The 26,422-nt window shown below is 38.2% G+C and overlaps 2 protein-coding genes across 3 annotated transcripts in view; both read left to right on the plus strand.

The window, feature by feature from the left end:
- LOC308694953 (uncharacterized protein) overlaps positions 1-11,078 on the plus strand; it is a gene marked incomplete at its 3' end in the record, with an annotated part of 37,091 nt that extends 26,013 nt beyond the window's left edge. The window contains exons 3-4 of the mRNA XM_081372810.1: positions 10,806-10,864; positions 11,010-11,078. Of these exons, the coding sequence (XP_081228936.1) occupies positions 10,806-10,864; positions 11,010-11,078 (128 nt within the window). The remainder of the gene's footprint in view (positions 1-10,805; positions 10,865-11,009) is intronic.
- Positions 1-25,546, plus strand: fam107b (family with sequence similarity 107 member B). 2 transcript variants are annotated; one of them, XM_081372557.1, is made up of 4 exons: positions 1-187; positions 16,728-16,905; positions 24,283-24,439; positions 24,524-25,546. In XM_081372557.1, the coding sequence occupies exons 2-4, from the start codon at positions 16,778-16,780 to the stop codon at positions 24,641-24,643; spliced, it is 405 nt and encodes a 134-aa protein (XP_081228683.1). In that variant the 5' UTR covers positions 1-187; positions 16,728-16,777; the 3' UTR covers positions 24,644-25,546. The 2 variants fall into 2 exon arrangements, with proteins under 2 accessions (XP_081228683.1, XP_081228682.1); XM_081372556.1 differs by lacking the exon at positions 1-187 and adding an exon at positions 15,543-15,693.
- The last annotated feature ends 876 nt before the right edge of the window (positions 25,547-26,422 follow it).

Here is a 26,422-nt window from a genome sequence, read left to right on the forward strand (position 1 = left end):
GCCCCCCACTCCAAGTATTAATTTACATTTCTAAGGGTCCTGTCTACAACTGAACTGTTTCCAAGAGAGAAAAAACAGATTTAACAGACACACCTTCATAAAAGGAGAGGGGAACTGATGTCGTTCCTTCTGAGGTTGATCTGAAGTCACTTACCATAGAGAAGTATCGTTCAGGACTGATTTTGAGGTATGTGTGTGTGTGTGTGTTTGAATGTGTCTGGTTTCAGGACGCTTTGCATCGAAACGCGTTATTTGTCGTAGTGGAAATGAGACTCGCGTTATTGGAAACAATGTTTATGAACAGAGTCATATGATATATTGATTGTATAGTGAATGTATGAGACAATAGATCAAACAATGAGCAACAGAACAATAAAGAGATCAAATCACGCGCTTCAGAACGCAACAGAACAATGGCAAACAAATGTTTGAAATAATGAAAGTAGACGTATTTCTTGTTTATATACTTGTAAACTTGTAATACACACACACACACACACACACACACACACACACACACATATATATATATATATATATATATATATATATATATATATATATATATATATAAAATCAAATTTCTTATTTCTATTTTTTTTATTCTATTATCTTCACATTCTGAACAAAAGGCTACATTTCAGAAAGTAATAATGCATGCAGGTTGAGTAAAATGTATATAGTAGTTAAGTCAGCAGCAATTCCAAGCACATGGGACGTGTCATGTCTTGTCTTGTCATGTTTTCCTCACTGTACAACAGTGTCTCATTTAGTGTCAAAGATTTACGTTTGGAGTTGCTTTTGTCTTATTCATTCCTTAGACCTTCTCATTTACACTAAAGCTACAGGGGAACTTAATAATATTTGTATATTTCTAAAAATAGATGTTTTAGAGTTATTTTAATTTGCTTTTACAGTAAATATTATGTTTAAGTGAACATAATCTGAGCACATGCTCCACACTGACTCTGATTAATATCAGCTTGTTAGTAGAGATGTTGCAGTATGTTGTTTAATGTTCAGTATGATCATATCGAAACTGGTTTTCTGTATTAGAGGGGATGTTGGGGGGGTAGGAAGGGGTTGGTTCCGAGCACATGTGTTTGCAATTTGGAGGCTGTTTTGTCAAACGCTTTACATCTGTTTTTTGATCTTTGAACCAGTCCCCCCACTAGTGCTAGTGAAGTCTTCCACTTTCTATTTGCCTATCTCTTTATCTGTTTCTCTCTCACACACACGCTGCCTATCTTTTGCCGTGTGTGGTTTCCTTTCTGTTTAACCGTGAATGTGACAGAGAAAGTGAGATGGAGAGAAAGACATGACTTCAGACTTCCCGTACATGATGATGCTTGTCTCTTGTGGATGGGTAGGACAGTGGAGTTGAGTGATTAGAGATTCTCTCGGTAGTCACACAATGTCCTCAGCCTTACAAAACAGCATTTTAGGTCATGGGTTGGTTACATTAAGAAGTGTTGCAGTAACATCCAGTCCAATCTGTTCTGGCTATTATTCTCAAGTAAGCTCTTACACATGGGAGTCAACCCAGGGTGCATTCTGCTTCCTTAATTTGACCTTTCTCAATAGATTTCCTTTGAGATATAGACAATTAGATAGACAATTAAACTGTGTAGCCTATGTACTTTGACGTGGTTATTAAATGCACTTAAATGTTAAAAATTAATACTTTGGCTTTAGTTTCCTGGTATACTGGGAATTACCTTTTTTTTTAGCTATCTGAACACACTGTGAGTCAGCAGCATGCTCGGGTCTAGACTGAATTTGTCTACACTGCATATTGAGTGCATGCTGGTTTGCATTTATATGCAGCATATTGATTAACCTAATGAACATGTTGCTTTAGAGGAACTACTTTCTGTTGTGGGGCAGTGGCCTTTCTGTACACTTGAAACGCATTGAAATGGATCTTTGTTTTGGTCTGCGTGTTCACACGTGTGTGTGTGTCTCCGTGATGCTCAATGTGCTTTGTTCTGTTAAGGCAGAGCCGTTCTTTGACAGGTCTCTTTGTTTTCCCTTGTCTGCCCGTTTATAACGCATACCTTCTCATGTATCTCATATACATATTTAAAATGATGATAATACATCATTTTAATATGACTGCATATGTGTCTCAGCCGCACAAAGGATTCTGAGCTATATCTGCTCATTAAAGCATGATGCAATATTCATGTAGGGTTTGAAATCATAAAGCACAGAGTGCATGTTTATGTTCTTTGTTTCTCGTTTCCATGGATTTCTGTGGTGACGTCGACACCCAGGGGCTGGATTTTGAGTTGTTATGCTAAACAGCTTGCGTTATGTTTTGAAGAATGGGTCGACGTTGGGATTTGTTGTTTGGTTGATGGTTTAAGATGGGAAGTTGTAGAACAGATAGTTTTGCATTCATTATTTTGTCCAATAGAAGTGCATACTGTGTTTTTGTTGGGGCACGAACAAAGAGTTTTGCCCCAAACCCATTATTAATGTCTTAAGCGTCTTTGGCTTAATGTTAGGTGAGAGGCGGAAGAGGATGGAGAAATGAGATAATATGCAGTTACATGTGTGATGCAGGATTTTGTTTAATATCTAACGCTTTGTTTTTAATGAACACATGCGTAGAGCGATATCTTGTGCAGTTTCAGTTGGAGAAATTATCAGTTGGAGAATAAATCTGGGTTAGGATGGGATTTATTTAGCACAGCGTTTAACAGAATCACAGTTGCATCATCCAATTAAAATGGTTTTGATTTCAGATTCAGAATTCCGTTGTTGGAAATTGCATGCTGTTTTCTATTTTTCTTGTTGTGGTTGTAATTTGTGTCATTCACACCATCATAAAGGTCTGTGTGTAAGCTGTAGCTTTTGCATATTGTTTGCACACGAGTTTAAGTGTAGGCTATGTTTGTGTGAATTATAGATCTGTAGAGTAATCCAGACACGGACAGCTGTCTGTAAATCCTTTAGTCGGATCTGACCAATAGCTGCTTCGCATTCTGTTTCGCACCCCCCCCCCCCCCTCCTTTAAATCAAACAAAGAAACATGACAATCAGATACTACCTCTTCTCTCTCAACCGACGTGGTCCAAGAAAGCTCACAGGGCAGAGGGAAGGCTGGACTAATGGATATTGTGTCTGATTCATGACCACAAGATAAATCTAAATCAGGATGTCACAGACTCGGGTGAAACATTCTGTCCTGTGGAACATTTCATATTGTCTTAATAGAAGCCCAAAACGCTTGAGAGGTGATGTGCTATTGTAAATATAACTAGATATTCTCAGTTTTGTGAAGAAAGAATGATAGCCATAATTGCTAGAATATTCTGTGTGGTTTCTAGTTTGTATCAGGTGGTTCCTAGGAAGTTGTAGGTGGTTTTTAGGATGTCAAAGTGGTTTGGAGGATGCTCTAATCTAGATCAACTGTCGCACCCCAAAAGTGAGGTTTGTTTGGGTGGCAGAGTGTGTAGTCAAACAACAAAAACATAGTTCTAAATGTTTTTCTGAAGTGAGACTTTTATTTTGAAATATGTGCGCTGTTGACTCTTCTGTCAGATACAGTTTAAGCAACTGCGTTGTTCTGATTTAATGCGGTCAGAGGAGATGTTGTCATGCTATATCAGTGTCCTTATTCTAATGTTATTTTCATAAATTGTTATGAAATAAAAAGTATCACCTCAGAAAAACAAACTTTACTGTCCTGTCAAACATTATACTGTGCTTGCGCGCAAATGCGGAGGGGCATAAATGCATAAAGAGAGCAAATGAAATTACAAGCATGCAATGTCTTAGTTACGTTGTCAATTGGTAAGTCAGGAAATTACCAAAACGTACCAATAAATTATGTAACTGGAATGTCGTGTTTTAGCTGGGAAGGATTTGCACGTAGGATGTTCATTCTATTCATCAGGTTCAGTGTCCGTATGTTTAACAGTCCATATTAGTATTGTGTATTTACCATGGTAATGGTAGTTTCCATAACCTTAACCCAAAATACCACTTTATTTTCACTTTGTGTGATTTTTCTATATTTTTTTTAAAGATTGTTTGGTGGCTCATACCAACTTACGAACTTTATTGTATTTACAAATCTAGTTTGGGACTGCTATATAATAGCCTTACCTTATAATAATGTTTATTCATCAGTGTTCGTGATATTGAGTTAATGCTAAGCAAAGTGTGTGACAACCATTTCTGAGAAATAAATTTGCTTGGTTCAAATTCCTAAAAATTTCTGTCGTGGCTTAATGACCATGGGGAAATGTGGGCCAAACCAGTTGTGAACCATTGTTCTAGATGGTTGCAAGGATGTTCTAGGTGGTTAGGTTACTTACTTTACATCTGTTATATCATTTGCAATGCAAAAATCATTGATCTGATGATCGCTCTTCAACAAGCTGCATGATTTGAGGTATCATTATTGTCCATAGCACAAATGTTGATGAAGTTTAGGCTTACATGATTGTGTTTAAATCACTAACCCTAGTAGTGATACTTCCCTTGAATGAGCAATAGTAATAGTGATACTTCCCTCAGCAAGCACCACTAACAAAACTTGCTGTCTGTTTTCAAGCAGACACACAAATGGCATGCAGACACCTGTAGTTTTTCTTTCTTTCAGGTTAAATACATCTGTCTGTGGGGACAGACAGTGCCAGGTCAGCAGACTCTTTGATGGCTTATCCTCTTTATCATGAAGGCAGCAGTTGGCATTTTGTTGTCACGCCTCTGAAGGGTAGTGTTTGCAGTTTTTAGACTTTCCTGTATATTCCTGTATTTAATTGATGTTTTCGGTGTAAACGCTGGAAAGTTTTGTTATGGAATATACCCATATTACTTTCCAGTCTATGTGAAATTGTAGATTTAGTTTTTCCCCCCTGCCTTTCTGTCCCTTTAAGTCATAGTAAAATAGAAAAAGGACAGCAAACGATGGGAGGAATAAGGTCTATTAATGAACATAGATTCAAAGTCATGTTGCCTACATGGATCAATGTGTCAATCCAGTGTGCTCTGCGATTTTTTTTTTTTTTTTTTTTTTTTTTTTTCATTATTTTAAATCATTAGTCAGTAATCCTAAATGTCACATCCTTTTGCATGCATTCACACACACGTCCCCAAACATACATTAGCACCTCTCACACGCCTCTTTAACGTAAGCTGTGACCCAGCAGGTGCTGGCCACAGCTGAGCAGAATCAATGGGCCCTCTGTTCTGCACTCTTTGTTCTATAGCCCACAGTTGCTGGATCCCTCCTATACATACTTACACACACCTGACCCGTTCTGGACAGTTGCTGCACCCCTGATCTAGTCCCCATATGGTCAGGGGTGAAGCAACTGTCCAGAACGGGTCAGGTGTGTGTAAGTAAGTATGTATGAGGGATCCAGTAACTGTGACCTGAGCATGGAGATGCTGGTTTAGGTTTAGGTTTAGCTTGCACCATTTGTCTTGAAGGGATAGTTCACCCAAAAAAAATTAATTCTGTCATCACTTACTCACCTTTATATCATGACACAACAAGATATTTTGAAAATATTTTAAATATTCAAATTTCAGTGCTTCAAAATATGTTTTTTTGTGTGTGTTCCGTGTGTCCCAAAGTCATACAGAACGACATGAGGGTGAGTAAACGTCAACGATGACAGAGTTTTAAGTTTTGGATGATCGATTCCTTTAAGACCAGAAAGATTTTTTGAGATTTTGTTATAATACATATAAATGTTAGGCAAAGACAGCCACTTTTCTCTGCTCCAGGTGCTTTACCACATGTATTCTGTCAGCAGGGACCATAGACTGTAAAAAAAAAAAATGGACGTAGTGTCCGTGACGTCACCCAGAGGTTTCTGAAGAGCATTTTTGAAGCCTAAAGTGGGCGGAGCTGGCCGTCGCCATCTTGGCAGCGTGTCACCGCGCGTCACGAAAATGGACGTGACAGCATAAACGAAAATGGGTAAAAAGGCAGGATTAGCAGGGGTGATGTGACGGCTAACAGACAGCAGACAAACGGCTAGTAGTGACGGCTAGTAGTGACGGCAGCGGCAATCCACCCGTCACTTAAAGGTGCAATGTGTAATATTTCTGAGGATCTATTGACAGAAATGCAATATAAGATCCATAACTATGTTTTCAGTGGTGTATAAAGACCTTACTTAATGAACCGTTATGTTTTTATTACCTTAGAATGAGTCATTTATATCTACATAACCGCGGGCACCCCCCTTCTATGAAGGTCGACATATCGTGACGTCATGTTTCTACCATAGCCGACAGTGAACAAACAGCGCTACAGAGCGCGTTTCGTCACTAACTTGAATGAGAAGCAGCAGAAAAAGACGCAGCAGAATACTCAGGTTGTCCCTGACTCTGCAAACGTGGAGAAAAACATGCTGTCTGAATGACGCCTCAGACATTGCAACGTTAGCTATTTCCCCTTACCTATAGCTGCTTTGATGCTCTTATCCATAGCTCTTATCTTATACTAACTAGCATGGAAACAAGCTATGGTAAAGTCAGTGAATAAAAGACTAACATAATGATGAACAAGTAAAAATAACAATCGCAATAACATGTGGTTTTACTGAATAATTAAGTAAATATAATTTAATATAAAATATAACATAAAGAAACTTCATTGCTTGACTTGCTACTCTCTGCTGACTCAGACTCAGACGACGACATCTTCCGATCCTGCGTTGGCCACCGTAGCTTCTCCTTTGAGTTTGCAAAGGGAGGGATAGGCCGTGAGTGACTGGCTGTTTGCAATTCGCAAAACTCACCACTAGATGCCGCTAAAAATTACACACTGCACCTTTACGTGGCCACGCCCTTAATTATGCTTAATTATTAATTATTCACCCCCTCACAGTTGTCATGAAGGGCAAAATTAGTTATACACCAAAACCACTTTTTGCACAAAGCTGTAAACACATTTTTTCTGCTTGAAAGTTTTAACATGGAGATAAATGGAATTGACTCTCTTTTGCAGCCTGTCTCTAGCAGCCAGTCGATGAATTGCAGTTTAAGTCACATCCGTGTTGGTTTCAAGAGAGAGACAGGAAGGTTGTCGCTCGGACGGGACCTAATTTTGTCCGTCTGTAATTGTTCAGACCGTTGGATCATTATCATTTGCTATTGTTGTGATCTTATGTGAGTGACAGGTTGTCCCGCCCTCATGCCTGTAAACGCATAATCAAAGAAAGGAATAGATGTCACTGCAAGTGGGAGGGGGAAGTTATTTTGATTTAAAGATTATGAGGGCATATGTTTTTTTTTTAAATGATCTGCAAGGAAAATCATTTATAATAAATACTGCAATTCCATAGTAAACAAGAATTGTCAATTTTGATTCCATTATTTTAATTATCGATTATCACATGACAACAATCCGATCATTTTCCAGATGTACAAATTCCCTCCCTAAATTTGTTCTCATTTGAAAGGAAAGAATTTTCGGTTTAATGCATAACGTTTCATAAAGAAGAAGAGTGAGCGAGTTGGAGCAACTTCTGGAGCAAGCACACAATGCTGAGTCCATTGTAGTCCAATTAACATGTATACAAACTTAACCAATCCTGACTATAATCACGTTTTTCTTGGTCTGCTAGTCGGAATTAGCAATTTCAGATGGTCTAAATATGAATTATTGCTTTAGTTTGACTGAAATTAAACTTTACAAAACTTTTATAAAGACCTGTATGCCATGTATAGATCTATTCAAAGAGTTTTTTTGTTTTGTTAAGGTGATGGCAAATTCTCTGTGTGTGTATTAGAAAGCCTTTGCAGGTTCATCACATTCCAGTGGTATGACACAACATGGTGTTGCACTCGCTGAATAATCTCCATTCATGCAGTATCTCTCCTTTGGAGCTCCTCTCTCTAACAACACACCCACAAAACTAACATAATCTACAGTTAATACTAACACCGTACACTCAACTCATTGCTTTCTCATTTTCCCCTCACTCATGACTGTCATAAGACAGGCTTTATAGTCATTTGGTGTTTGGTCACAGCTGAAATAGAATCAAGTAAAGACAAGAGCAGAAAAAAGTTGGAGGTTAATAAGGGCATGTGGGGTTGGTGGGTGAGAGGAACAGGAAGTCGGTTTTTCTTTTACAGTTAGTACTAAGCCCCACAGAATTGAGAGAAAGGCACAAATGAGTGTGTTAAGCAGTAGGTGGTGTGACGGATGTTTGAACACGGATGTCGAGAGAGTGTGATCTTTAGTATCAGATAAAGTTGTGACCAACAAAACTGATTGAGTAAGATTGAAAATATGAAGTGTATGTTGTGCACAAGTGATAGATTTCTGTCTTTTGTTGTACATATAGCATACATGATGGATTTGTAGCTATTGGTAATTTGGTACAATGCAGTAATAGACACAATACCAGCTCACATACACAACTTTTTTTCTTATGCTTTAACCCAGGGATGGCAGTTGGTGAGGAGGATGTGTTTTCCTCTGTGCTGTTGTACTGTTAAACAACATCTACTTACTCATTTTACTTGGTCGTTATTTAGTCAATTTATATACCTGTTTGATGGCTTTTTTTAAATCTTATTTTAGCGTATTATTGTGTCAAAGTTTAGCGGGCACTTACACTACACCATTTTCAATGCATTTTGGACGTTCATTTTCACGACAACGGCTATTTGGGGGCCTAAAAACGCAAAGTTTCAAAGCAGGTTTCAAAGTGCAAGTTTTTTCCCCCCATTAGTGTCAAAAACAATGATTTTGTGTAAACGGGGATGGCATGCGTATTATGTGTTCAGTCTATAGGCACGTAATGTTTCTTTTCATAGTGACAAAATCGCCAACTACTGGTCTGACATGCATAATAGTCTTTTTTTTTTGTCGTTTTCGGAAGTGACTTAAATTGTAATTCATCGACTGGCTTTAAAGTCCCCATGAAATCAAAATTGACCCTATGTACTTTGTTAGCGCATATTACTAGTCTTGTGGTGAACAATTAATCCGTGCAAGAAAATATTTAAAAAAAAATTTTTTTACCATGGTAATCTTTAATCAAAATCTGAAAATGCCCCTCCCCTCTGCATTGGAGGACCTTCTCTGATGACGTAGGTTTGAGGAATTGGTTTGGGCAACGCTTAACCACTCCCCTCAAACCGTTAGTCTGCTATGAGCAGAGATGGAGAGGAGGAGCGCTAGAGTAAAACCCTGCCCTCTGTTCAATATTCCTTTTCACTGGGAAATACGTCATAACACTGGAGAAAAGTCGTTTGCAACTTCCGGTTCACGGGGACTTTAAGAGAGTCAATTCCATATAAAAAAAGTTACATGTTAAAAAGCCCTACTTTACAGCAGAAAAAATGTTTGCAGCCTGGTACAAAAATTGGTTTTGGTTCGTAGCTAATTTTGCCCTTCATGACAACTGTAAAGGGGGGTGAATTTTTTTTGTAACTCATCCTTTTAAATTATGTTAAGCCTTAAAGTTCTGCATAATTAAGGGCGTGGCCACTTGAGTGACAGGTGGATTGCCGTTGCTGTCACTACTAGCCGTTTGTCTGCTGGCAACCAGTCACCTCAGCTCCACCCACATCCCGCCTCTTCACCCATTTTCTGTTATCCGGGAGTGACGCGCTTCCAAGATGGCGGCGGCCGGCTGCGCCCACTTTTAGGCTTCAAAAATGCTCTTCAGAAACCTACGGGTGACGTCACGTATTTTTATTTTGTATTTGTATTTTTTTACAGTCTATGGCGTGAACTGGGATCGTTTTGACAAAGTTGTTGTCTGCACATGAAAGTGCAAAAGAAAAACATTTCCGTTTCTAGTACACCGTTGTCGTGTAAACGTGTTCTTCGAGAGAGGTCATGAAAAGCTAAATTGTGGGACGTTTAGTTTCAAAAAACACTTGACTAACAGAAACAACAATGAAATTATATAAAAAAAATGCATAACATGAGCCTTTTAAGGACAAAATACCTGGGCCCGTATCCGAATCCTCTCAGAAAGCTCCTAATTTAGCTTAAATTTCTACGTAGGAGTCTTAGCTTATGGGCTATTTAGGACCCATCTGAAAGCAACTCTTAAGCGAGGAAATGACACAACTTTCTTTTCAATTTCAATTTTCTATCTTGTGAGGAGGTGGGACAGACCCCCAACTGTGATTGGTTGGTTGTCCAAGAAGATAAAACAAAAACACTTTTTTAAGTATAGGGTCTATTTTAAGCCCTCACTTTGAGAAATGAAATTACAGGTGTAATTTTTCCTGTTTTACCACAGAACACAACACACACACACACTTTTTTCTTTACTAGGATCTTTTCTTTAATTTTAAGAGGAAACGCCCACATTTCTACGAATTGTGTCACTAGGAGCAACTCTTTGCTCTAAGATTTATCATGAAGACTCCCATTTGCCACTGCGTGCTTGCACACATAAACAAGTGCTTCCTTTTCCCAATATGCAGCAGTGTCCTGACATTTCATCACATGACCTAATTTTCTTGTGGGCTACTCGAGGTCAGGCCTTGAAATGCCAGAGGTCCTGCCTTCACTCAGACCGGAAATTTGAATAATTCTAGACCTTTCATCCTGATCCAGCTATAGCCTCATACAAGCTGTTTACAGCTGCAAAACATTATTTGCCATATTGTATGTCAACATTGTTTCATTAATCAAGCCTATTGAATTATTGACTTTTCAGCATGTAGTGTTGTTTTTGACATCCACAGACACCAGAGAGCAGCACAAGGAATAGAGATTGTATTTGTTTTTGGTTCAAGCGTGAGAAATATGTCAGTCCAGATGCACTTATCTCTTTTGACCTGATTTCTGTGTTTATTAGTGTATAACCGAGCTCTTCTGCACTGCAGCAGACACACAACCCCCAACAGCAATGCCCAGGTGCGTCCACAGATGGCATGAGTGCAGGCGCTGTGTTGGTGTTTTGTCTCAGCATTGGCATATGGACTGAATCGATTTATATTGTTATTTTGTAGTTCGACTGTAGTGAGTTGTAACAGGGTTGTGACTTGTTTTAATCTTTCAGGCTTTAGATGGCAGTTTAGGCTCCAACCTTATTGCTGTGGAGTCCAATTATTTTCTGTTTTTCATTTGAATGGCTAATGTATTGGGGGTGAGTCAAGCAGTTTAATGCTAGTAAGATGAAGTGTCTGACCTCTGACCCTTCAAGAGAAACCCATAAACGTTGATTTCTCTGTGCTGTGGAAACCCTTGGTTTATGAGATTTAACATTTTCCACTGGCCCAGCTTAATTAATTAGATGATAATCAGCTTAAAAATCAGTTTAGGATGATTGTGACTGTTTTTTGCTGTTGTCTTCTAAATTTAAAGAACCAAACTTTGCATTTGTGTGTGCATCGATTGGCTAATTGTTAATATTTAAGATCACTCTTTTTGAGTCATTATAAATAATAAAGGTGACTTGACTATGTAAATAATGCTAAAAATAAGACCCCTGTTTCAATTTGTAAAAACAAGCAAAATTGTATGTACAGTATACTTACCCAAGATGAGAGTTAGTGAGTCCATTTGTTTATGTGGCCACTGATGCATATTTAGCCTGGACTATTCATTTAAAGGATAACATGTAATCAGTTTCAGATCTCTAGCTGGTTAGTGGCGGTCTGATTCATTCCTGTTATGAGAAGACAGGCTGTTCATGAGAAAATGAGGAGGAGAAATGAATCGTCTAGAGAACTGTTGATACGAATTGATACCTCTGTGGTCTGTAATGACTGCTGGGGTGGGTTGTGGGGGATGGTCCGGAAAGGCCTTTATGCCAGAATTAGGGTTTGGTTGTGTTTAGAAAAGGGTTTTCTTGAGTGTTAGGTAAGAACTGAATACATTATTAAGAATAGGTGAAAGTGACAGCACTACAGTACTAGTGAAAGGGATTTTGAGATCGGGGAGGGGCTAATATACCCTCCTGCCGTGTGTAAACGGTGCCCAATAAGGGTCAGATGGTGCAATAGACTGCCAGCTGCTCCCTTCCTCCCTGCATGTCTCTGTCCGTAATGAGAGCGGAACAAAGAAGTGGCATCCTTTCCACCTCCTCCTCATCTCTCTCTGTGTGTGTCCCAGTACTTGAGTCTCACAAATAGCTTCATTTTCATCTCCAAAATGTGACCAAAATGGCAAGGGATTTTTTTTTAGAGTTTGTCTGTTTCCTGTTATTGCCGCCCAATGTCTTCGTTCAAGGTCTGTGTGTGTGGGCATAGGAGAGATGACTGGAAAAGGAAGCTAAGGGTGATTGATTAAGGTGCGGCTTCCCTCTGTTTTGTCTTATTATGATGTAGACCATAAAATCAATAGCATTCTTTAAAAACAAAACTATTCCAAATACATATTGGGCCATAGTATTGCAACAATCTGTATTTAAATTCACTATCATGCTGTTGGGGTCACATTTCAAGCCTGTGAATTTTGGAAGTCATCTTTTGAAAGAAGTCATGCAACAGCATGGGTCTTAGCAATTCTGCACAAACAATGTTCCAAGTATATACCCACTCAGAAATCATGATGTTGCTGTGTGATCATTTGCAGTAATGGTTAGTGCTCAAAGGGAGGTGTGGGTGTTTTCTTTTTTGCAGTTCCCCAGCTTTAATTGTGTGTAGGCATGTGAATTTGTGTTTGTGTCTGGAAGAGAGGGTTGATAAGGGCCATCCAAGTCATTATAAACTCCACAATTTCACAATTCCAGTGAAATCTCCTTGTGCCTTAATTGCTAGAATTCCAGGCAATGTAGTTTCCAAATTATTACAAAGTTACAATTACAAAGAACTGTTATCTGTCTGTCTGTCTGTCTGTCTGTCTGTCTGTCTGTCTGTCTGTCTCATTAACACAATATAAATGCCATTCAGCTGTAAAGGTCATATAAAAATTGCAAGCTTGTTTCAATGATATGCAGCACACAAGGTTTAACATGCACACACACTACCACTTTTTATTGTTAGTTCTTCTGGTGTTAGGATTAATATAGGCCAAGTTTGTGAACCTCAGTCATTGACTTGTAGATGTGGAGGTTATGTGCATGTCTTCAAGAAGAATGGAAAGCACATGTCTTCAAGAAGTATGGAAAGCATAGTATCATCTTAGTCCTGTTGTATTGGGGTGGAACTTGAAAGTTACAGTGTGTTTTGCAATGACATGTTTCAAAAGATTAAGGAAAATTGGTTTTGTCATGATATACCCATCTCTTCCAATGTCTTGCATATTGCCTAATTTTGAAGACCAATTAAGAATTGTACAAGTTAAGTTTAATCACTTGAATTAGGGTTATAATTTTAAATGATTTGATCTAAATGTCTATTTTTTTTATTTTAAGTCTTAGCTTCAAGTGGACCTTGAACAAAAGCACTGCAGCTTTTAAACATCAATGCAAATCTGGCTGACATGCATGATCGCCCATAAGTATTGTGATGTTAAATGAGAGCTGTCCCCTTCATGTGCAAGTCTGGGCTGGAACAAGGTACAAATCTGAGGACTGGCAAACAGATGCTTGCCTAACACCTCCAGTCCTCCTTAATGAGTCACTAAACAGTTTACAAGCATTCCTTTAGTACATGCACAAACATAGGCATGCATGCAAATAAATGCTCTGTCTGGTGTATCATTATCAATGCACAATCGATCTGAAAATATATTGAAATGCTCAGCCTTGGACCCACCCATGCTTTAGTGTTATGGTGGTCACCATAGAGGCGGCTGTGCTCTGTGCAGGGTTGAAGAGTGCAGCTCTGTAATTAAAAGCTAGATCTGGGCCTTTTATTAAATGCACTTGTCCTGCAGGGCTCCATGTGCAGAGACTTAAGCACATAAGCAGTACCCAAACCTTGCAAAAAGTGTTGTTGATACTGTGACATGAAGTGGACTGTAGTTCACACTATGTTTATAGGCCTACATATTTATAGAAATGGTAAGTTTTATACCCGTTAAAGCGAAAGATATTTACTCACTCTCTCATGTTCCAAACCTGTATGACTTTTTCCCTGCAGAATGCAAAAGTCAAAATATTTAGAATTACAGTGAATGAGGGTTTGGAAAAAAAGCGCCATAAAAGTGTTTTAGGACTTTTGGGCCATATTGACGCAATATAATAGCTTTGTGAGAAGGAAACAGACCGCAAGTCTTTATTCACTGATAACCTTATCGATAACCACATTGTCAAGATCATCGATTGAAGTCAGGGAATTAAAAAACTGAATCAGTCTGATAACCTTTCAGGGGTGAGTTTCCCAAAGACTATGGTCGCAACTTCCGTCGTTACCAACGCAATTCAGCAGAACTTGTGAACATAGTTGGCTAATGATGCTTTTGGGAAACGCACCCCAGAGCGGTTTTGTCAGCTGAATCAATTGATTCATTCAAAATATTCACATATCATTTTCAGTTGAACTAGGCCTATCCTTTTAACTAGATAAGATCATTGTACTATGTTGACTTGAGAAATGTTAAGGGTTTGTGAAACCCTCAGCACAAACTTTCAACACATTCTGATGTCAACAGGAACTACTCTGATGTCAAAAGGAACTTTAAGTGCGGATAGACACATTATACAGCTGCCTTTGACGCACAGCATTAGGGTAATAACACCAGCATCCACTTTCCCCAAGCTATTCTTCCTGAATGCATAATGAAATTACTGGTTGTAAATAACACTGAGGTGATAGGCATGGGCAAACATATCAGAACAGGAAATACTAAAGTTATTGCAATAAAATACAAAAGCACGTATGTTGCTACTCAATTACATGTATTTAAACAGTGACCACTGTGGAAAAAGGCTGTAAGCAAACATCGCATATAGAAGAGTGTTGATTTTGTCCTTGAAGGAGTGTCACACATTTCAAGCAGTGACATAATTCACTCTTGGGTCTGAAGCATTCGCACTGTGTTTGGAATGTCCTCATATTGTTCCTTAAAATTAAATTATGTCAGGACAGTGAAAACTCAAGGCTCGTGCGTCATTTGGCTCATGTCTGGTAAGGTTGTTGGCGTGATTGACCTCTAGTGGTCAGAAAATGAACTGCAGCTCAAATTGTACTACACTACGTACCACAAATAGGCTACTTGGACATCTTTGATTCTGTAATAAACTATTACAGACCAGTGTTGGCATTTTATTTCTTTCATTATTTGATATAAATACAGTATGCCATCTTGTACTCCAAAAACATGCACTGTTTACTCTAAATCAATTACATATTTATATGTATAAGATGATTATAAAAGATGTAATGCACATTAATGTGTTAAAAAATAACACCCCTGATTTATGAGCACTTTGAAATATTGTTTACATTTCTGTATCCCCATCTTGTTCAATATTTTCCTTCTTTTAATTGCTCTAAGCTCAAAGTTTATTCTATATATGGAAGCACACCTGTGTGAATTCTTTAGTTGGGAGTGTTCATCATTTTATTGGCGTGTATTTGAGGCCACACTCTTTGATGTTTCTATCTCGGGTGATGAAAGATTAACCGGGATGTTTGAGGGAGCTGCTCTGGCAGGGGTGGGTGGGCTGTTAGGTAATAAAGCATCAGGCGGAGTCAGAAGAGCTGTTTATAGTGCGCAGCGCTCTGTCGGAGATACAGAGCTGCAGTTTCATCTAGCTGTGGGAAGTAGTTTCTAATATCCTGAGATTTTTGAATTACGCTCAAACGCAGAGATGACAACCATGTTCAGATACCCCGTGTTTCCAGTCCTTCCAGGTGAGATTTGGAGGGCTAAATGCATGCGAGTAGCTGGCAGATAACATGGACATGCATTTTTTGGAATTCAGTGCAATTTTAGGTTTAATGTATAAGTGAAAGTGTACATTTTTAGATACTGTGTCGTTTAATGTTTTATTCACCTTTTCACTGTATTTTAAAAAAGTCCTGCAAATATATGTTGTATTTTAATTGAGGTTGAAAAAGTATAATTTGATATTTAAAAAAAAAAAAAATTATTATTGTTAATTATTAGAATAGTTAAATGGAGAAAAAATACCTAAATACTGAGTTGACCTACATGTTCTTAATGTTTTTCACATAGTTATATGTGTGTCACATGGATACTGTAATGTAAAGTATTTCAAGTGGTGTTTATCATGTTTATTCAGATATAGTTTATCAAATTGCTGGTTGTTTCAACATTTTAATTGCCTGTGTGATGAATGGTACATGCTTGTTTGTTAGTGTAAAACTAGTGTCTGCTATCTATCCAGCTGTAAACAAATAACCATGTGAGATAAGTCACATGGGCTCATCATTCATCTTCTATTTAATGATATCAGATAAAACAACAAGAGATAGTTGTATTGCCTGATATAAAGTTAAGTGAAACCAAAAGTATGGATTTCCCCCTATATATCCTACAATAATTATTATGTTTTTTTTAAATATGTATTTTGATCCCATGGGCCATTTGGGCAAACTTAATTCTTTGTTGTTTTATGTAAAAAAATATTGTTTTATTGTTGACATATTAAAATGCAAATACTCTAGGAAATGTGGTTTATGCTTTTCAAACACCTGATTTGTCAAAGAATTTTTACGTGGCATAATTGTCATATTGCTATCTCTATAAACACTTAACCATTGATCAATGTGCTGTTTTGTCATGACTGTGGTCTGTGTGCATACTAATTACATCTGTATTAGCTAATAAGCACTTTTAAAGTTTTTTATTTATTTAATTGCAGCACCTTTTGTTTATGTTGTAACATGTTAAAATGTATGTATTTTTTATGTCTTTTTCTCAGGTCTGGACCAGGCAGACATACCAGAGGGACTGTCGCGTGTGCGGAGCATCATGGCAGAGCCGGACTATATGGACAGTGATGGCGATGACCTCATTAAGCCCAAGAAACTCCTCAACCCGGTGAAGTCCTCCAGAAACCACCAGGACCTACACAGAGAGCTCCTTATGAACCAGAAAAGGTGATGCACATACAGCCGACGTTAGATCAGTCCTCCTACATCTGTACTTTTTTCTCTGTGTCTTTCCTCTCAGAATTCACTGTTCGTTTTTGTAACGCCCCAACTCAGCTGCAATCACGTTTTCTCTTCTCACATGAATATGATCATCATTTTCATCATCACTGCAGTTTTGGCAAATTATCTGATCGTAATGTGTGGGCACGTGCCAATTATAAACTCTTTTATTTATGACGTTAAACCTGAAACAAGTCGTAACTGCCATCCTTTTTCATATAACAGGGTGATATGAAAAAATATTATATAACACAGAAAATATCCGACCACATTTTGTCACACTTAATCAATCAGAATCAAACATTCTCTGATAAATGCCTGTATGACTTGTTATGCGTCATATAAATATCAATTTGAGGCATTCCACTGTTGCATATTTCAGAAATGAGTTCTTAAAAAGTTAGTCTTTCTGAAAGCTGATGCTACCCAGAGGACTTTCAGGATAAGATGAATGATTTCCCCCCTGGCAGATCCCTCTGTGCTTGTGTCCTGTATCTAGGCAGACAGGAACCGGGGAAAAATGCTCTGGAAACAATAAGTTTGAGTCACTCGTTCTAGTCCTCTCTGCCTCATTCTTTTTTTTTCTCTCCGTCTCTCTCATTCTCAGTGGTGATGAATTGAGACAGCAAGTGTATACACATGCTCCTTATTACGTAAAACAGTTTTTTCTTTTGCAGTTGGAAGTTATTAGGAAGATCCCTTGAGGGTAGAAGTTGTTCTTGCAGCTTTGATGCGAACAAAAACTGATATGTCACGACACAAGTCATTTATGTTGCAAGAAATGTATAACCCACACAAAGTCTCGGTTACCAGCATGATTACATAAACTCCTGTCCACTGATTCTCACCTCCCACATTAGTTGAGCATGTAGAAATCTGTTTGTGCGGGAATAGAAAATCCTAATCCTCCGCTTGGGATCTTTTCCAGTGATTCCCAATTAGGGGTAAATGCATACTTAAGCAGGTTCCAGGCATTGTACTTGAAAAGATTTGATTTTGCTTTGTTATTATACCTGTAAGTCTTTGTTTCATGCAGGTCTACTGATTTGTAAAATAGTGTTGCTCGCATAATTCATTGTATTCAGTTTATACAATATATTTTCTTGGGTGAGAAAAATCTCCATGATTGCCCCCAGAATAGTAAAAATTTATGAAAGACACACAAGCGCAGGTTTTGTGTTAAAGAGAGAGAAAAAGTATAGAATGTATAGATTCGTTTAAAAAAAATTGTATTCAATTGTTACCCTGAGTAGGCAAGGAAGGCAGTGCCTCCTTGAAAAACTGGATGACAAAATAATCCATATTACAAAAATAAAACCACGTAAATATTACAAAATGTGACATTAAACATTGTATAAATCACTCGTTTTTCTAAAATACCATTTTCCAAAAGTGTGTGGTGGGTTTGGTGTAGAGGTGTAACTAGAGATGTACCGATATGAACATTTTGGCCGATAACCGATAATTCTTTATATTTGAAAGCCGATAACCGATATATTGGCCGATAAATCCTAATCCAAATTTTTATATAATTTTTGAGAGTCTGATTACAAAAACAAAAGTCTCACCAATAAAAGCCATATACCAAGCACACAATTAGAATGTTCTCATTATAATTTTATGTAGACTATATGACAGACTTGCAGTTCATGTTACACTTAACTGTATTTTCCTTTTTTGAAGTGATTCAAATCATTTTCAAGCAATTTAAAACCATTATGGCGAGCAGTGCGCATCTGAAGTGTCTCAGCTGAAGGAAATAATCCATTATTTATTGGCTTATATGGATAACATTAAAAATGAACACATATCGGCAGATACCGATATGGTGGCCGATATATCGTGCATCCCTAGGTGTAACGTTTCGGTACGGTACGGATGTATATACAGTATCTCCAGTGTAATCAAACTTTTTTCTGCCCAGAGACTGCTGATGAAGTTCAGCTATTTAGCTACTTTTGGGGCAGTCATGGACTGTCCATTGTCCCTGCAAAATAAACTAAATACTTAGTTTATTTAGTGGCGATGAAGGGGTTTTACGAATGGGGTTGTGGATGCACATTAGATCTAATCACTGCAGGCCTTGAGATCAAAAAAGAGGGGCTCTAATTTCAATTTTCATACTTTTTGTATTTTTGCTTAAGATGTTATGGAGTCTTACTTGATAGAGAGTGGATAATTGAGGGTGTGTGCTTGTTTTGGTTTAGGAAATGGGAACATTTCCATAATCTAAATGGGATTAGTTCCAGATGTGGTGCTCAGAGGGATGCTGAAAGATGGAGAGTTACATAAGAAGGATTACAGCATCCCCTAGACTTCCCTCCTACCCTTTCTATGTTCCTTTCTGTGTTCTCTTTCTCTGTTCTCTTTCTCTGACACCCACCTTCTGTCCACCTCCCACCCTCTGTCTGCCTCCCAAGTGTTTCTGTACACTCAGAATTGTGAAATCAATTCTACAGCCAGGGCAGAAGGTGAAGAACACAGAGTGATGGAGAGATGGAGGTCAGGCTATATATAGTCTGTTGCATCATATATTAGATAATGTATCGGGTTGTGGAGCAGGGTGGTCTTTTATGTAATCGAGGCCGGCCTCTGCTTTGTTTCTTTTTTGTCTCTATTCATCTGTCTCATTCGCTTTTTTTTCTGTTATATTGCCCAGCTGTCTGTGACGAGTAACCACAAATAAGGACAAAGTGTCTGTTTCTAGCAGTTTCCAAGGGACCAGTGTGTTCCAGCAAACGGCAGTGTTTTATAATCGGTGACGACACACACTGGCATTCCTGAAGATGTTTGTACCTTATCCATTCACAGAGCAAAAGTATTTTTAATCTTTCCATCCCAGGCACAACTACAGTAAAACCATCAGTCTTAAAGGGATAGTTCACCTAAAAAGTAAACTTTGGCAATCTATATGACATTCAAACCTGTATATACAGGTATACTGTACCTGCATATTCAAAATAACATTGGATCCCATTGAATTTCAATGTATGTACACTCATGATGGGAATGACGTGGGTGAATTATCCTTTTACATACAGTGTCTGGCAAGCCGATTTATTATCCTAAAATCAATTCACTAAAGAAATATAGCTTGTTTACACGGACCCAACTATTTCTGAACGACAATGATAATGCAAACATAAAACCACACCTATGGACAAGTACACATCCTTATCTTAATACTGGCTCAAGTAAAGACAATGGCTTTCAAAAAGTCCACTAGTCAGACTAATGTACCAACCAGCAAAGCTCAAGAGGCCAATGAAGAGTTGACTTGGAAAAGGCTGCATGTTGTTTAAGCCTGAGTGTGGGAATGGGTCTATTTATTTATGGGTCTATTCCTTACTGAAATAAACTCAGCAAAAAAAGAAACGTCCTCTGACTTTCAACTGTTTTTACTTTCAGTAAACTTAATGTGTGTAAATATTTGTATGAACACTAAAAGAGTCAACACCATAAGACATAAACTAAAAATGTTTCACAGACATGTGACTAACAGAAATAGAATAATGTGTCCCTGAATGAAGGGAGGCTCAAAATCAAAAGTACCAGTCAGTATCTGGTGTGGCCACCAGCTGCTTGAAGTACTGCAGTGCATCTCCTCCTCATGGACTGGACCAGATTTGTCAGTTCTTGCTGTGAGATGTTACCCCACTCTTCCACCAAGGCATTTGCAAGTTCCTGGACATTTCTGGGGGGAATGACCCTAGCCCTCACCCTGCGATCCAAAAGGTCCCAGACGTGCTCAATGGGATTGAGATCCGGGCTCTTCGCTGGCCATGGCAGAACACTGACATTGCTGTCATGCAGAAACTCACGCACAGAACGAGCAGTATGGCTGGTGGCATTGTCCTGCTGGAGGATCATGTCCGGATGAGCATGCATAAAGGGTACCACATGAGGGAGGAGGATGTCTTCCCTGTACCGCAAGGCATTGAGATTGCCTGCAATGACAACAAGCTCAGTCCGATGGTGATGTGAGATACCGCCCCAGACCATGACGGACCCCCCACCTCCAAATCGATCCCGCTCCAGGGTACAGGCCTCGGTGTAACGCTCATTCCTTCGACGATAAACACGAATCCATCCATCACCCCTGGTGAGACAAAACCGTGACTCATCAGTGAAGAGCACTTTTTGCCACTCCTGTCTGGTCCAGCGAAGGTGGGTTTGTGCCCATAGGCGGCGTTGTTGCTGGTGATGTCTGGTAAAGACCTGCCTTACAACAGGCCTACAAGCCCTCAGTCCAGCCTCTCTCAGCCTATTGCGGACAGTCTGAGCACTGATGGAGGGATTGTGTGTTCCTGGTGTGACTCGGGCAGTTGTTTTGGCCATCCTGTACCTGTCACGCAGGTGTGATATTCGGATGTACCGATCCTGTGCAGGTGTTGTTACACGTGGTCTTCCACTGCGAGGATGATCAGCTGTCCTTCCTGTCTCCCTGTAGCGCTGTCTTAGGCGTCTCACGGTGCGGACATGGCAATTTATTGCCCTAGCCACATCAGCAGTCCTCATGCCTCCCTGCAGCATGCCTAATGCACGTTCACGCAGATGAGCAGGGACCCTGGGCATCTTTCTTTGGGTGTTTTTCACAGTCGGTAGACAAGTCTCTTTAGTGTCCTGCGTTTTTAGAACTGTGACCTTAAATGCCTACTCTCTGTTATCTGTTAAGGTCTTAACGACCATTCCACAGGTGCATGTTAATTAATTGATTATGGTTAATTGAACATGCATGGAAAACCTTGTTCAAACCCTTTACAATGAAGATCTGTAAAGTTATTTGGATTTTTACAACATTATTGTTGAAATACACTGTCCTGAAAAAGGGACGTTTCTTTTTTTGCTGAGTTTAGTTTAGACCAGCTGTCTCAAACTCAGCTTCTGAGGGCCACTGTCCTGCAGAGTTGTTTCCAGTAATCCTGAAGACCTTGATTAGCTGGACCAGGTGTGTTTAATTAGTGTTTGAGCTGAACTTTGCTAGGCTGTGGCCCTCCAGGAGCTGAGTTTGAGACCACTGGTTTAGACTCCAAGTTGAGAATATCAAAATAACTCTGTCTAAATGTCTAAATATCAAAAGACAAATTGGATTGTACTTCTTTTCTTGTAATGGAAACGCACCATTATATTAGTTTCCGCTTGGCAACACAGATTGCTAATGTATTTAATCATCAATGAGATCTGTGCCCTGAATCATACACCAATCCATTGTTTATTCGTATCAAGTTTGTGGCATGTACCTGATCTGTTATTGCACTCATAAAGATAGCACAACAGACACACTCCACCCATGTGATTAATGTCTGATGTGCTGCCGTTCTTATTTCTCAGAGAAGAATGAATAGTTGGAGGGAGAAAGTAAAATAGTGTTCAGAAACTAAATCAATGACATGACACAGAAATGGAGAACGGGCAGATGTGGTTTCTACTCTCACCTGGCAGAGATTCTCATAATTCCATGTTTTATTTATTTATTTGGGAGCCATATAGTTATATAACCGCTATCCAAATAGCCAAAACATTTAATCTCCTATTTTCTCAGCTCTGATATTCTCATTAGCTCGTCTAGTTTTTTCTTCATACTAGTCTAGACAAGTCTACAAGTTTTGGAAGGATTTACAAAGCAGTCAGCAAGTCTCTGGTGTGCCAGGCAGAGAGCTGGATCATGTTAAAACACAGCAGAAGAAGACTTTTTGTTTTGTTGTTTATAAATTTTATTATATAGTAAATATTAATATTTTGAATTCGCTTTTTTATATTTTTAATTTTAATTTTAGTTAAGTTGTAGTAATTTTATGTGCTAAAATTATTATTTAATTTATTTTACAAAAGCAATTTTAGTACTTCAATTTAAACATTTCAGTTATTTGCAATGGCAACATTTCATTAGTTTTTATTAGTTTAAGTTTTAATATTTATATTTTAAATTAAATCAGGTTTGTTTCAATTTAAATTATTTTTTTATTTCAACTGAAAATGAGTTTAATAGTTTTATTTTTTAGAAAAAATTAGCAATGTGAAATAAATGATGAATTGTTACATTAGCCAGGCATTTTCAATAAATATTATATTGTAGTTATTTATCATTAAATTGTTTTATTCTCAGTCATCTGTCCTTTTAGATATCACATTGGCATAGGTCAATCACATCAGTTGACTCTTATTCCAAATATACTAGATGCGTTTCTCTGAAGTTCATTTCAAATGAGTTAACTGGAAGTGTTTCATAAACAACTGGTTTTAGGCTTGTTAATTTTGAGAAACATGAGATTGAGAATTACGCAACAAAGATGTCACAGCAAAGTACTGTCATTTAAATAGTTAATCTCCATATGCTCTAAATGTACAGCATCTTCTGGACATTACGAACCAATTCCAATCCCTAAACCCCACCCAGGAATCCATCCATACTGGATTACAACTATTTGGGGCAATCAGGATTTTCAGTCACATTATGTAACCCTATGGATTATTACCCTGAAGTGTGCTAGAGTCATTTTGCTCTTTCATTGAGTCAGATCTCTGAATAAAATCATGAAATGGATTATGTTATGGTTTTAAACCCAAACTTTTTGAAAAGAGGTGAGCTGTTACTTTTCTAAGCGATCAGATTTACAATTATGGATCATAAAAACATTATCAAAAAACTCTCATAGACTTGGACTTGAGCCATCATGTCTTCACCAAACGTGACAGTTGTCAACTGTTGCAAATCCATTTATTCTTCGTGTCAGAAGTACACCGTAAAAACGTTGCTGCAATTAGTTAACAACTTCAAATTTGTTGAGATAACTTAAATAAAGTTAACTGAACTTAATATTTTAAGCACAAACACATACTTTTTTAACTTGAAACAACACATTATTTCTTATTCTAATGTTGAATTTTAAGTTGTGATAAATAATCACAGCAACAATTTTTTACAGTGTAGCGTGAATGCTTGAAGTTCGTCTGAAGTAGAACATGGCATCAGTTTACTGTCAGGAATATGTTGTCGCGCCGCATCCAGTGTAGACAGCATCGTTGATTATAATGGGTTCTATTTGCTTTTGACGAGTTGCGTCGCGCCGCTCACATCCTTTGTAGACACAGTGTTAGACTTTAGGGTGGGTTCTTTTGACTTGGGTTTCCTAGCAATGACCCAGAACACTGCATAGCAACACCCTGGCAACCATCCATTATCATTCTTGCATCATGGTGGCGAGTTTTGCAGTGTTAATAACCACACAATTTTTCAGAAAATGTTCAGATCTAGTTACTTTTTGTCAAGTGTTTTCATCATCTCCTTCATTTTTTTGTTTTTTTTGTTTTTTTTAATCACAGGGGCCTCGCACCGCAGAATAAACCAGAACTCCAGAAAGTGATGGAGAAGAGGAAGAGAGACCAGGTGCTTAAGGCTCAGAAAGAGGAGCAGGAGGCACACCAGAAAAGGACGGACCTTGAGATCGAGCTCATGAAGAGACGAGAGACGCTCGAACAGGTATGTCCCCTCACATCCCAAGACATAGGCGCACAATGAGCTGATCCAGAAATGATTGACCAAAATGATATTTTTCCTGTTTAGCTGGAACTGGATCAACATAAGAATGAAGAGGAGCAAGAAAACACCCCAGAGTTTGTCAAAATGAAAAGCAATCTGAGAAGAACCAAACAGGAAGTGGACGGGCAGGAGCGTGCCACCTAGAAACAGTTTCCATGGCACATTTGTTGACATGGCAGCTGGACTGTGGTTTATGGGGATTTCCTGGTGTTCCTCCCCCATGTGTCCCTGTGAAACAAGTGACTATAGACGAACGGTTCCTGTTGCCTGCTCGCAGACGCAACCAGTATTCACGCAGCCTCTTTTCCTGAACAACAATCACAAATAAAGAGGAATGGAGAATAAACAACTCGCACACACACACACACACACACACACACATACACACACACACACAAACTCTTGCACATGGGCGCAGCCTCTATGCCACTGGTTGACCGGCTTCAAAGAACATGCATGGCGGAACAAACAAAGACCACATAATTACTTTGATGTTTTTTTTTTTTTTTTGGAGGGGGGCACATATTTTACTGTTTTATTTTCAAAACCTAAAATGGGACACTGGATGGACTCTTTTAAGCCAAAACAATACTCTTTTATTTATGTTCAGCATAAGCTTTTGTTCAAAAGGGCTTCTCATGACATTTTCTTCATGGTTGATGATTACAATAGAAAGGAATATAAAGTTACAACAATGCAAATTGTGATGCATCATGCTTGCTTTTTATGAATTGTAATATTTGTTCGCTCCCTTTGCTAAATTTCATAAGCAATACTAGTTCTAGTTTTGTGAGTTTTCTTTGCAAATATTTTTGTTATACCTTTTTTAATGAATACATTACTAATAAGTTAATACACTTTAGTTCAATGTGATATTAAACGCAAGCGCATGTGTTTTTTTCCACTTGAATGCTAGTTGCAAGAGAAGATGAGATGTTTATTAAAGAAGAAAGACACATGGTTTTGTGTAGATTTGAGCCAATAAATAACCACTCCTTGTGTTCCCTTAAATCCTTCTTTTAATAAATATTATTTTATCATGTTGAATTCTTTAATTTGATCTCTATATAAATCTCTGTGTAACCAAGAAGTGCAAGTGATCTTATAAAGTGGATGAGCAAGTGGAACAACAACTTTGAAATCCTGAAAATTTCAAGAAGAATAGTAGGTGTAAGTGAGTCAACTGGCATTTGCGCAACAAGGTCTGCACCTCCCACAACATAAAATGAGACTGTCCATATAAACATGAGTCTAAACGATTCACAAGTAACTAAGATTTTAAAAGCATTTTGCTTCATTTTGTATCTGACATCGCAGAAGACATGTTTAGTTAAATGCAGAGATGCAATGTTGAGACGCTGACCTCTTAATTACTCATAAAATGCTATTAAATACACAAAATAAGCAATAGCAATGAAAATAGAGATAGTCTTAATTCCAGGGGTTCTTATGTAACTGGGCTGTGTTGAACAGCTGGCAGCAAAAGTAGGTCTGAGTGAACTGTGTCACAGACACTGAAAGTAGGCCTAGGCCCTTAAAAATATGTCCTTAACACAGCTGAAATGACAAGATCTGATGACAGCCCCATTTTCCCAGAAGTTCTCTTTCTGAATATTACACCATTTATGGCATTCTGTCTCAAAGGGAGTTTCCAACAGTCAATGACATGATCTGATATACTGATGTAAATGTCTTTATACGAAACTATCCCATTTGCACTCTGTTTACATCTTTGTGCACGTTTTTAGGTTCTTGTTTTTATAAATTGATCCTGTTGACCTGATTGGAAATTAATAGCTAATTTATTTAATAATAAAATCCATTTTCAGAAAAACAAAACAAAACAAAACAGACTGTAGGCAATGAATGACTCATGGAAAAATGGCAAAAATTATTTACACCTCTATACAAAATTCAAATCCT

This window comes from Scardinius erythrophthalmus (assembly GCF_964197995.2).
Source record: "Scardinius erythrophthalmus genome assembly, chromosome: 8".
In the NCBI taxonomy this organism is placed as follows: Eukaryota; Metazoa; Chordata; class Actinopteri; order Cypriniformes; family Leuciscidae; genus Scardinius; species Scardinius erythrophthalmus.

Excerpts from the sequence above, each read along its gene's own strand:
- fam107b (XM_081372556.1), top strand. The coding sequence starts at position 15,651 with ATGACAACCATGTTCAGATACCCCGTGTTTCCAGTCCTTCCAG. Across the intron at positions 15,694-16,727 it reads CGTGTTTCCAGTCCTTCCAG|GTCTGGACCAGGCAGACATA; the intron begins GTGAGATTTGGA and ends TCTTTTTCTCAG. Across the intron at positions 24,440-24,523 it reads GACGAGAGACGCTCGAACAG|CTGGAACTGGATCAACATAA; the intron begins GTATGTCCCCTC and ends TTTCCTGTTTAG.